At 35.6% G+C, this 12,455-nt stretch overlaps 1 protein-coding gene across 1 annotated transcript in view; it reads left to right on the top strand.

Moving 5' to 3' along the window:
- The window catches only part of LOC113497386 (gamma-aminobutyric acid type B receptor subunit 2), a 58,433-nt gene that overhangs the window by 37,539 nt on the left and 8,439 nt on the right, over positions 1-12,455 (top strand). The window contains exons 5-7 of the mRNA XM_026876929.1: positions 3,628-3,790; positions 10,372-10,437; positions 10,856-11,176. Coding sequence (XP_026732730.1) covers positions 3,628-3,790; positions 10,372-10,437; positions 10,856-11,176 — 550 coding nt within the window. The remainder of the gene's footprint in view (positions 1-3,627; positions 3,791-10,371; positions 10,438-10,855; positions 11,177-12,455) is intronic.

Here is a 12,455-nt window from a genome sequence, read left to right as displayed (position 1 = left end):
CACAAGAGCTTTTTGGATTTTGTTGTATCGAAATTTTCCTATTTTTTTAATCAAAACCCAATTCCCAGGAAACCAAATAGCTGTATTAAGAATTTTCTAAATGTATTCACCAGACCTCAATTCTTCATTGAATTTTCCTGAAATTCTTTGAGAATGTCAAATTCAACTTCGACTCCGTAAAGGCAAACTCTAGTTTCCATGCATATGCATATTTTGTGAGCATAAAACTAGTTGTGAGTTTAAACGAAGCCTTTGATCATAAGTTATGTAAGTGCAGTCGCTGTGTACTCGCATTTCCGCGTAGGGAATAAAAAGGCTACGAGCTGCTACGAGTCGCTACGAGCTACGAACATTTCTTGCTACGATCCAATATTGCTACGATACACTTGCTACGACCACTGCACTCTTTTATGCTACAGCGATCCTTTCTATTGAACCAGTCTACCTTGTTTTCTTATACTTTAATTAGCAATCTAAAATTTATTCGTATTTTTATTCATTGCTTTAACAAGTAAATTGCAAGAGAAGAATAAACAAAAGGCTCTTTGTTTTCTGTTAGTTATAAAAACCGGTAATTTAAAATGGTTTAAGATTGTTGTTATAGTCTTACAAAACATTGAAATTGATCCTTTATTTAAGTCTGTACCCCGATCGAGTTTGGGAATAAAGATTACTTCATTTACAGGATACAATTTCATGAGTATAGTGACAGTTGAACTTATTAATATCTACATTTTCTGTCATTGTGCTCCTGAAAAATGTCTCTAAGCAAAGGCTATAAAGTTACTCAGCTAACTATTTATCGTACAGCAAGATGTATTCAAAATGTATGAGAAAATATTTTTGGTCTATTTATTTAACTGTCCAACATTTCATGTTCTCTTTATACTACAGGTATAGTTCGCGCCAACATCGAAAATAATAGTTGTAGAATTGTTCCATACAAAAATTGTCTATAACTACCATCCCAGTCGTTTTTAGTAATTAATGTAGCCAAGCTTAATTTAAGATAAATGTATTATATACAAGATTATTCCACATTATTATATAAAGTATATTCGTCAACATAATCAGCGCAAGTTTTATTAAAGCCTTCACATGTTACTTCAAACTTCTGTAATTGCTCTCATTATTCTGTTGTTTGAAGCGGTCTCGAATATACGAGGAATTATGAGAGTAAGGCTTCGATATAACTTCAGTTGTGCCGCCCTTGGATCTAACATGCTTAGCGCGTCATTGAAAATTCGTAAGTGGTCTTTTTTCCTAACTTACTACATCATAATGGGTAGAGTAGGCTTGTTTTTCACATTATATCTAGTATGACACGATATATACTATTTTCATGAAAGTGTAGTAATGTCAAAAACAAAGGAAAGGTAGATTTAAATATGTTTTTATGAACAATGTCATATATGTATTTAAGGTACATTTTCCTGTAGCAATTAAGACCCACGGTTCTGCAAAAAAATACTTAAGAAATTACTTAGTACCTTCGTTTTCTTTTGAAAGTTCTCTTGACCTCTCTGTGTATAAATAAATAAACAATTCTGGACACAAACTTGAACACAGCTTTACAATTTAATTGGATCGAAGAACTGGGATATCTAAAAATCATGAAGTTATCTACAAAGTTAGATAAACTTCGGATCCAATCTGTCTAACTAGCAAGTTACCGCAGAGAGTTGAACTAATATAAAAATAAAGTTATCAATTTATTTGGTTTAATAACGGTATTTGTTTTAATGAAAAATATTGTGAATCCACTTTCCTCATGGGTATTATAATAATTACTAGCTTGTATATATTTGAATAGTAAGGCTACCGTGTATAAGGCATAAGCACGTATTAAACGTCCTTACCGAAATTTGACAAATTTTGTTCAGTGGCACATGGCTCGACCCACCTGGCTCGACCTACCTGGATGTTTGTTATATGCGCAAGAACATTACTCTCTTCTCACGTAGTCGGATAAAAGTAATTGTCAATTCAATGTGTCAACTACCTACATATAAAATATCATAGAAATCGGTCATGCCGTTGGGGCGTAAATAAGTAACAGACATACAGACATGCTTACATACTTTCACATCTATACTAATATATAAAGCTGAAGAGTTTCTTTGTTTGTTTGTTTGTTTGAACGCGCTAATCTCAGGAACTACTGGTCCAATTTGAAAAATTCTTTTTGTGTTGAATAGACCATTAATCGAGGAAGGCTTTAGGCTATAAACCATCACGCTGCGACTAATAGGAGCGAAGATACAATGGAAAATGTGTAAAAAAACAGGGCAGTTATAAATCATTACTTATATCTTCTACCCACGGGGACGAAGTCGTGGGCAACAGCTAGTTTATAATATTAGTGTGATATTACTTGCGTATATACAACATAATATACCAAAACTTTATTTCACACCTAAATACCAAAACCATAGCCTTCATGCTCTACATTTTTCAACAAACCTCAGCGAAAGCCTTAAAATTCTTAAGAAAACTTTTCTCCGATAACTGAAGTGAGTAACTAATAATTTCCTTTTCATTGTTACGCCAAGAGCGGTCTGAGTCCTACCACCACATCGCAGACTAACATTATTTCAGTTGTGTGAGGGAGATAGCGCTCTACAGAGCAATACTCCGTGAATAGTTTTGTCCTGCTTCCGCAACCGCAGTGGTCTTGGGTTAAGGGATAGTAGTAGGGTATTTGAACAGACCACACGGAGCCCACTGGTGTAAAAGTACTTACATCCCGCTATTCTCGTGTCGTGTGAGTCTTCGAATTCAATCTTCAATGAAAAGAGGACGGTTCCTCCTTCACACCCCCAAGAGCTCTCAATTTTGAGATCCTTTTCAGATATTAAGGGCTCCTTAAGGAAATGCATTATGTCTTTTATTGAAGGATTTGTAAGCGAGTGGAGATGGAACAATGAACGATGTGGTTTTAATGTAAAATTTACTATAAGTGAAATTCTGATGTATGGCACCTTATATCAAAATACTGTTTTGCATAAAAATATTGTTATTTAGAAATGATTTTCAATTTGTAGGTTGCGTTAGAATGAGCGACTATAAAAATAAAAATATGATGAAGCCATGAAACCCAACAAAAAATAAACTTTTGTAAATGTTTATGTTGTGAAATAAAGTTTACGACTGAAAAATATGAACAAGTTTTTTTTTTGTTTCGCTAAAAGTTAAGATCTAGACAATATTTACATTTACGTGGTTTCTGTTTACGTCTTTTAAAAGAGAAAAAATAAAATATAGAAACATTACAGAGAATACTTTATTGCGTCTAGAGAAAATATTGCGGTTCCTTGAAATTAATTTAGTTCTTTTATAATGCAATTTCTCAGAGCAAAAGAAGTAATCTTGTATTTTTTTTTGAAAAAGAAGTATTAGCACAGCCAACGTAACGTTATGTTGTTTATAGTCTTGATTTCGTAATTCTTAAATGGGGGAAATAATAAGGAGGTTTTAATTTCGATTGTTCTTTTGCATGTCTGTAATCCCATTTAACTAAAACAGGATTTGACGAGTATCTTTTATGAACTGTTAATAATGCTAAAATGTTCATTATTCAACAATTTTGCGACATACATAAAGACGTGTATTTCTCTCTTCCACCAGACAATTCGGCTGGGACACAGTGACAGCCTTCTCCCAGAATGAAGAGATATACTCCTTAGCTGTCAACGAGCTGGTGACACAACTAGAGGCAGCCAACATCACGTGTGCAGCCAGCATCACCTTCGCGGAGTCAGACTTTAAGGAACAGCTCCAACAACTCAAGGTTTGGCGATTTTCTGTAAATATTTCTTTAGAAGCGATCTATTATTACCTTTATACATAAACTCCTTTTGACAGTGATGTAATATTCCCGTCTATTTCACTGTTCTAATTCAACTAGCTAATCTTAAAACGAATTAAAGAACAGGCACCAAACAGGCATCTTACAAGCACGAGATCTAATTAATCGGGTGAAACCTAGGATTTAACGTTTATGAGATCATATATAAAACTTCTTCCAATCCTTCATTCATTTCTGCATAGCTGATGACATGAACAGATTTTAGACAAACCATCATATTAAGACGAAAGAGTACAATAAACTTTATCTTTCCAAGAATAAAAGATAACACTATTTCATACATATAGATACACATCTTCAAACTGTCACCCCAATACTTAATAATCAAAATCGTTGTTCTTAACATCGGAATGCGACGTGCCTACAGTTGGTGATTCTTGGTGGCAACCATTAGTAAGCCGATAATAGGCGCTAATTTTTTGCACCACCACGCGCTGATGGTGGACCTCCATGGAAGACGGTTGGTGGATAAAAGATCCAATTTATCAGTACGAGGTCATACACACGTCTTCAAGCTGTCACCTCAATACATCCCAATCAATGGATTCAGTACGAAGTCCAAAATTCGCCGCTAAATCCAACCAATGAATTCAGATTGGTATTGACAACATGACTACGTCGAGGCGATTCGATTGGCGCTGGCTAAACAAACATGCATTCAGCTAATTGAGTGAACCGAACATGGTTCTAAGTCCGCTGTTCTCGGCTTTTGTGGACTGCTAATTAGATGATTAGATGTCCACAAAGCATTATGATTATACCGTCATTAAATAAATCATAATGAATCTGCCTACGTAAGACATTGTAATAACATTATTATTAAAAGTTGGTCTTTGATTATGAAACTTAATAAGTGTGTCAGGACCAATACTTGAAAGATTTTGACAATAGAAAGTAAGTAAAGTGAAAAAATATTTGTGACATGATATTTCGTTAAAGTGTCATGTAAATGTCACATTAACAAAGTCTGTAAATCTCAGTAGAGTCCTTCATTTAAGTGAGTAATTATCTGTGCTATTACTACATAAAACTCACATTAAATTGTTCAAATACATGTGTGAACAAAACCGCTATCTCAAAGTATTAGTTGAGAGCAATTTGTGACATAATACGCGAGGCTCTGTCAGGTGATTGATTCCCCGCCAGCCTTGCCGAGCGTGTAATGAACTAAGTTTGATAAATTATATTGACTTCAAGCCACTTAGTTTAGGATCCAGCGTGTGGAGTCTGCTCGTCATCTAGAATAGGGCTCAAGAAGTTTCCGTCTTAGAACGTTTGGCGTGGATTGTAAAACTTTGTCATAGTCGCGGTAAGGAATATGTGTAGGTATTAGGTAGGCAGGCACAAGCGCGAATAGAGGGAACGCTTTGAAATTGCCCGATTAAATTATCGTAATATTGTTTCTATTAACAATATTGTTCTTGTTATTCCTTTATCATCATTATCCTAACCCTATGGTGGGGGTCGGCTTCCAGTTTCACCGAAAGCAGCTAAGTACCAGTGTTTTACAAGGAGCGACTGCCCATCCGACTTCCCCAACCCAGTTACCTTGGCGACACGATACAACTTAATAAGATTGGTTGTAAGACTGTCTAACTTCTACACGTAACGACTGTCAAAGAAATTCAAATAACACATGGCACCCACAAGACACACTTCAATTATGAAGTAAAGTGATATTATTGAACTTATTTAGGGCTGAGTTGTTCTTAGAACATCATGGGCCTAGCCATCTCCCAAATATGTTGGGGTCGGCTCACAGTCTAACCGGATTCAGCTAAGTACCAGTATTTTACAAGGAGCGACTGCCTATCTGACCTCCTCAACCCGGTTACCTGGGCAACACGATACCCCTTGGTTAGACTGGTTGTCAGACTTTTCAAGCTTCTGCCTACCTGTAATGACACTAACGACTGTCAAAGATGTAGGAATAATAGCCGGGACCCACAATTTAACGTGCCTTCCGAAACACGGAGGAACTCGCTATGACAAAGATGGTCACCCATCTACGGACCAACCGCGTCAAGCATAGCTTAACCTATGATCGAATCACTTAAGCGGTTATAGCTTAGCCAGGAGCTCCTGATAAATAGAACTATCTTTATAAATGTAATGGTGTATAACGAGCTCTTTAACCACTATTGATTTTACATTGATGGATATGTGAAAGTTTATAATTACTCATTTCTATGGAACAAGTTCGGGAGCTCGCTTAGTTCAGACCGTGTTACTACAATGCTAATATAAGAAACTTTATACAGCCTTTGAATAATAAAGCAGTCGTTATTCTCTCTTTTTATGCCTATAATAATCGTACCTGTATTTCCCGACGGGTAAACTTTATGTATTTTTGGAATACTAGCTTTGACCGCGTTTTTACTTGAGGTTTCCAAGTGAAATTTCTCTTTTAATTTATCTGATATAAACTACAAAACTTATCCAGGGAGCTAATCCATAAAATAGCTTCAAATAGATAGCTTATTTTAATCGAACTTTTTGTTTTTTTTTTTTTCTAATAATATGTATTTTTGGATGAAAACAATACCTCATAGTTTAAGGTTTCTGAACGCTTCCTTTTCCTGCCAGTCTAAACGGTATGGTTTTTCAAGTGAAAGTTGTCTTTACATTTATCTGATATAAACTACAAACTTATCCAGGGATCTAATGCATGAAAAAAATAGCTGTTGAACTTTTGTTTTTTTTCTGAATATAGTTTTGAGTGAAAACAATACCTCAAAGGTTTCCGAACGCTTCCTTTTCGTACCAGTCTAAAGGGCTTTAATAAACAATTGCCTAAAATGCTTCTATAAAACATATTTAGTCAAAAACAAAATATCACCAATATCGCCTTTGAAAAAATGCTGTTCCTTTTTACATTTTCCTACAAAAGAATTAAGAATTACAATTCCTAAAATAAACCTATAAGCTTTTACAAAAACTGTCTTTTTACTCCCGAACCAATATAAAAATTAATTCAAGAGGCCCAAAGAAATTGGAATAAAAATATTAATATTTGTTGATAAAAAATTGTTTCGGGGGAAATAGGTGAAAAGGTATTTGAAAATGGTTCGTCATTTAAATAGGCCCACAATAAATCAAACGAAAGCCTCTCAGGCTGAACACTGAACAGTTTTTATTGTCAAGACGTTTTGAGAGCCTGCCATTGTTTAGCCAGGACTGTGTAGCCATTTTTCTAAATTCAAAAATATTGACATCGACTTTTCTTTGTTCACGATTCTGCTTTATAAGCGTTTAAAAATGGAATGAGTATCTACTTTTTTTGTAACGCTTAAAAACGTTTTTGACGACCTCCGTGGTCGAGTGGCGTACGCACCGGTTTCAAGGTGTCACTAGCTCTGAAGTCCCGGGTTCGACCCCCGGTCGGGTCCACATTTCTACATTGTATCGGGTCTGGGTGTCTGTGGTACCTTCGTTGTATCTGAATTCTATAACACAAGTGCTTTAGCAACTTACTTTGGGTTCAGAACAATGTATGTGATGTTGTTTATTTTTTATAAAAAAAATAGAAAGGTCCTGTCCGTATGTTTGTTTGTAACAGACTTCTTTGGACTTGATTTTTAACTACTTCGAAGGTCGCATTTTTATATCTATTACCTGCAAAGGGTCTCTGAACACAAAAAATGAAACTTAACCCAAGAATGCGTTTGGAATTCGTCAAACACTTCGCCGTTTCGGAAAGTCTTTGAGAACGCTGATATCAATACATTTCCTTTGACGGCCGTAACTATCCCAACCAGTATGTATCTTATTATGTATGTATCGTATGTTGTATACCAGGATATTAATTTATGTAAGTATTTACAATAGTAACATCAGTCGTCTATGAAAATACGTACATTTATCATCCAATGTTTGTATAGAAGATCTTTATAAGCAGTAAGACCGCCATTGTACTTGTGTAATTCAATGTTACATAATATATAAATGGGATCGTGTGCTTTAATAAAATGTATGTTAACAAATGAAAAAGCGGTTAAAAGTACAAAAATGGCTCCCTACAAATAGATTACTGGACTAGTTAAATGGTTACGCATCAAAACAACCGTACTAACCGTTGCTTGACCTCGATTTTTATTTAAGTAGCTAAACATCATCTAACATTGGCACAGTCAGAAGATACAGCTTGGCAACAGACGGATGGGCAGACAGCGGTGCCTCAGTAATATTGTTACGTTTCTACCCTTTGGAGGCGGAAGCCTAAAAATCAGTCCCTTCATTGCATTTCAGTTGGTCAAAATTCTTCCATTGTTAGCCTGAAACCTCTACCTATAAGCACTTATTATATGCAGGACCTTCTTTTAGAATTCCAAGAATCAATAAGCAATTTACTTATAAAAACATCAAACTGTATTAAAGTTACAGATATCACATCACTTGAATGGTGTTGCCAGCAGGATATCTAATCATAATTAGGGTGCTATTCAAACGTATCCGATTTAGTTCTTATTACCTGACTATTATTATAAGAGGATGATGGAATCTATTTTTATTATTATAGTATGTATAGGTTTGTAAGTATGGAAGTCTAGCGATACCTACTTTTGACAAAAATAATTCGGTCAACAACGAATCGGAATCGCGACAGTGAGGGTTAATTACAAATAGGATATCAAAGTTGAAAAGAAAGAGCTATTATTCTCATTATTTGTATGAAAATTTCTAGTATGGAAACCGTTGCAATGGACTACTTTGAACTCATGGCCATTGACCTCTAAAACTTAGTTGATAATACGACAGGTACGTTTAGTGTCGTTCCGAGTTGTATCAGAAGTTTAAATTCCTCCATCCTTATTATTTGAACTTAAGTGCAAATTTTAGCTAATTACCAACAAATACAATATTACAATTATTATAAAAAGAGATAACACGAAATTACTCTCCTTTATCCAAAATTGTTGTTTTAACCTCAAAGCAAAAGTTTTTGCAACTTTAGCCAGCCATTGTAACGGCAACCGCGACTCACAATACCCACTTTAAAATTACTTTTAAAAGCATTCCGACGAATTAATAAATTCAAATTGGTTAATTAAATGTTGCCGGCTTAGAAAGTTGTACTTTTAGATTCTACTTAGTTATACTTAATATAATTATAATTATATTCGTGAAAGTAAAAACACTGTTGTTTATTTATCGTAACGCAATTTAGTCTTAGGTTAACTTAAGGATCTTCTATCATCTATCATAACACCATAAACATCAAACATCTTTATTTTTTACTAGCTGTTGCCCGCGACTTCGGTAGAAGATATAAGTTATGATTTATATCTGCCCCGTTTTTTTCACATTTTCCATTGTATCTTCGCTCATATTAGTCGCAGCGTGATGGTTTATAGCCTAAATCCTTAAAAAGTTTTTTTCAATTTGGACCCGTAGTTCCTGAGATTAGCGCGTTCAAACAAACAAACTCCAGCTTTTTATATTAGTATAGATAATGTGTAGAGCTAAAACCTCTTACTTAAATGAATATGTCTGCCAATGTGGTCAACAAAGTATTGCATATCCTACCTCAATCCTTGTTCTGGTTGTTGAAAGTAAGTTTTGAGTAAATCTAAATTTCGTAAAGTATACGTTATGACTTATAAAAACACAATTTGCTACCGAGCTGAGGTCATTTGACTTGCATGTTCGTAGAACTACCTGAGACAGAAAGATTAAATTCCTTAGTGCAGGAGTCGGTAAAAAAATCACCGGTTCAATAATTGAACAAATTATTAAGAATCTAAAGCTATCCCTTGCTTAATGGAATATTAAAGCTAGTGTATAATACAGGCCATTCGTAAATAATAAAAAAGGAAGCCAGTAAATCGTTAAAACTACGCTAAGAAACTTATCGTCCGAAACAAGATAAAATTGAAAATTTCAATGGCTCAACCGATTTCCGTTCGGGAACTATGATGCCACAGACAAATAGACAGGCATATCAAAAACAAAACTAGACGTTACAAATAATTCATTAAAAAGCTAACACACAGTAATTGGCGGAGATACACCATTTCTCATGCGAGCTCAGAATACATATAAAACAAAGACAATGTCCAGCTTCCACACTTTACGTTGACAATGAAAAATGTGACCTATAACGTTAGTTAACTCATTTCTCTTAAGCTCAAACGACGAGGACGTGTCGTGGTTTATTTCCTCGTATTATATTAGTAGGAGACCAGTAAGGTAGTAAAATGCCCCCTCGAGGCAATTGAAGCAAATGACTTCTGTAAATGGGACAAGTACGCCGCTCGTGCTTTCATTGCTACTCCTGGTACTACAGGTATATCTGTATACTGGTATCTACAATGATAAGCAAAGCATATGGCAGTTTTGTGTGTTCTGGGAAATCGATTTTCTGCCTTGGTACCCCAATTTTTATGGATTAGCTACGGAAATTGCGACTAAGTACTAGACCAACGACTAACGCGAACAACATGTATTAAGAAAAAGACAGAGTCAAATTAATGGACAATTATTAACTTTATTTTTCATTTCAGGAGTTGGACACCCGCATCATCATCGGCAGTTTCTCGCAAGAAATGATCCCAAAGATATTCTGTGAGGTGAGTTGGCTTCAAGGTTAATTTGAATAACATCCAAATAAGATAATTCTAAGCGGAATGATGAGATTTAAACACACACGCTTGAGTGTGATTAACTTCAACAACTAACTAACAATAAAATTCAACAAGATGTACAGCATCTAAAGATAGTGAACTCTTGTTAAAATAATCAAATTATAGTGCAGAGCAGATAGCACAGTTTTTGTGCGATCGAGTCTGCGGCGCTCAAAAAGTCTGCATGGCGTGCGTGTGTATTCCTGCATATAATTGCATAGGTTCTATTTTCACAGACTAAAAAGTGCGTCACGGACAGTCTGTCGTCTGCGGCTATAACATGACAAAAAATCATCTCTCTGGATTCGACAGTCTATTTGTCGAATGAATATGTAGTAAGTGCGCGGTGTTTGTGAGATCGCAGGCGTTCAGACTGGGCATGTTCGGCGCGGAGTACGCGTGGCTGGTGTCGGGCATGCCGCCGCGGATCAGGGGCGCGCCGCCGTGCTCGCGGCCGCAGCTGGCGCGCGCGCTGGAGGGACTCGTCACTGTCACCGCTCACAGAGGGATCGTGGGGGATGCTGCTTCCTTTTCTGGATTGGTGAGTGGAGTGAAGAGGTTTATTTCTGTAATCTTAGTAGTTAGTGTCTTGTCATCTGATGGTTGGCTTAACACGATTCATTGCGGGGCCCTAGAAACATCTAAAAAGGAAGATATGCATCTTTGGAAGAAGTACGCTGTTATTTTATAAAGTGCATCTTGTTTTCACAAGTTTACCAGACTATCGTCTTATGGTATGGTGATAAAGACCACTGTACGTTATCCCATTTTAATTCGCGCAATAACATCCGGTCACACACAATCCTCATCAAGACATTACAGATAACTAAGCGCGAATAGTTTTCTGGATTCAGCATCTTGTAGATTATTGCAGTAGTTTTAACTTCATACATATCACATGCTTCATATCATCTGCTTTAGGCTTTCGATAGCAGAAACAACAGCCTACGTAGTGAATAATTCAACCTCTTTAAAAACCCTCTTTGTCCATTTGTGCGATTCATATATTATTTACAAACTGCGTACAATCCATTGCAGAATAAAAAAAACTTCGATAAAAACTGAAGGCTCTTTTGCATACGCCAATATAATTAAATGGCCGTTCATTATTTATTCACCCAGAAAAACAGAAAATGAGTTAAGTTTTTAATGTGGAATTCGATTTCGCATGAAGCTTTAATCGTTTTTGCGTAGTTGTTTTCAACTGCCCTTTTTGTCTTTCATTTCGGTCCATTGAAATATTAATAGGTATTTCTATTAATATTTAATGTTATAATAATTCTTCCGATCCATTATTATTTGTATCTCTTTTTGCTAACGGGATCACTTTATGAAAAAAGTAACAGTTTTATTTAAAGGTGTACACTGGGATACCGGTCCAACATGCAAATGCCTCGTTGAGAACTTTTATTTAAAACATGACGGGTCTTTTATTTAAAATATCCACCAAAGATCACGAAACTGACATGAACAATCCAAAGTAAAAAACGATGGCACTATTTGGCTTTATTAAAACGTCTAATAGTGACTCCCATTTCTGCACCCATATTACTTCTATCAATTTCTACCTATCTTACTAGTTCCAAACATATTACTATAATATTATCTTACCTAATCCCGGCTGTCTTCTCCACATTAGTGTGGTACACCGAGATCGCTTGGGAATGTGGCATCAAGGTAGATATTACACAGTACAATCTTATCAATAGTTAACGATCCGATAGGAAAGCTAAGTGATTGCTGTGCTTTGCTACAGCCGACTGTCTGTGTGTGTGTGACATATTTTGAACATCAGCTAAAAGTCTTTCATATGGCAATGCTTTAGAGAATTTGATGGCAATTCCGAAAGATAACGATGAGAAACATTCAGCACAAAAAAAAAATGCATGTTTAATATAAGAGTTGTTTAGTGTGTTATCTGACAGCAAAGCATGAGCCATTTGATGATTTTGCATTAAAAAATG

This window comes from Trichoplusia ni, chromosome 9 (assembly GCF_003590095.1).
Source record: "Trichoplusia ni isolate ovarian cell line Hi5 chromosome 9, tn1, whole genome shotgun sequence".
In the NCBI taxonomy this organism is placed as follows: domain Eukaryota; kingdom Metazoa; phylum Arthropoda; class Insecta; order Lepidoptera; family Noctuidae; genus Trichoplusia; species Trichoplusia ni.
The sequence above is the reverse complement of the archived record's forward strand: the minus strand, read 5'-3'. Positions and strand labels throughout refer to the sequence as shown.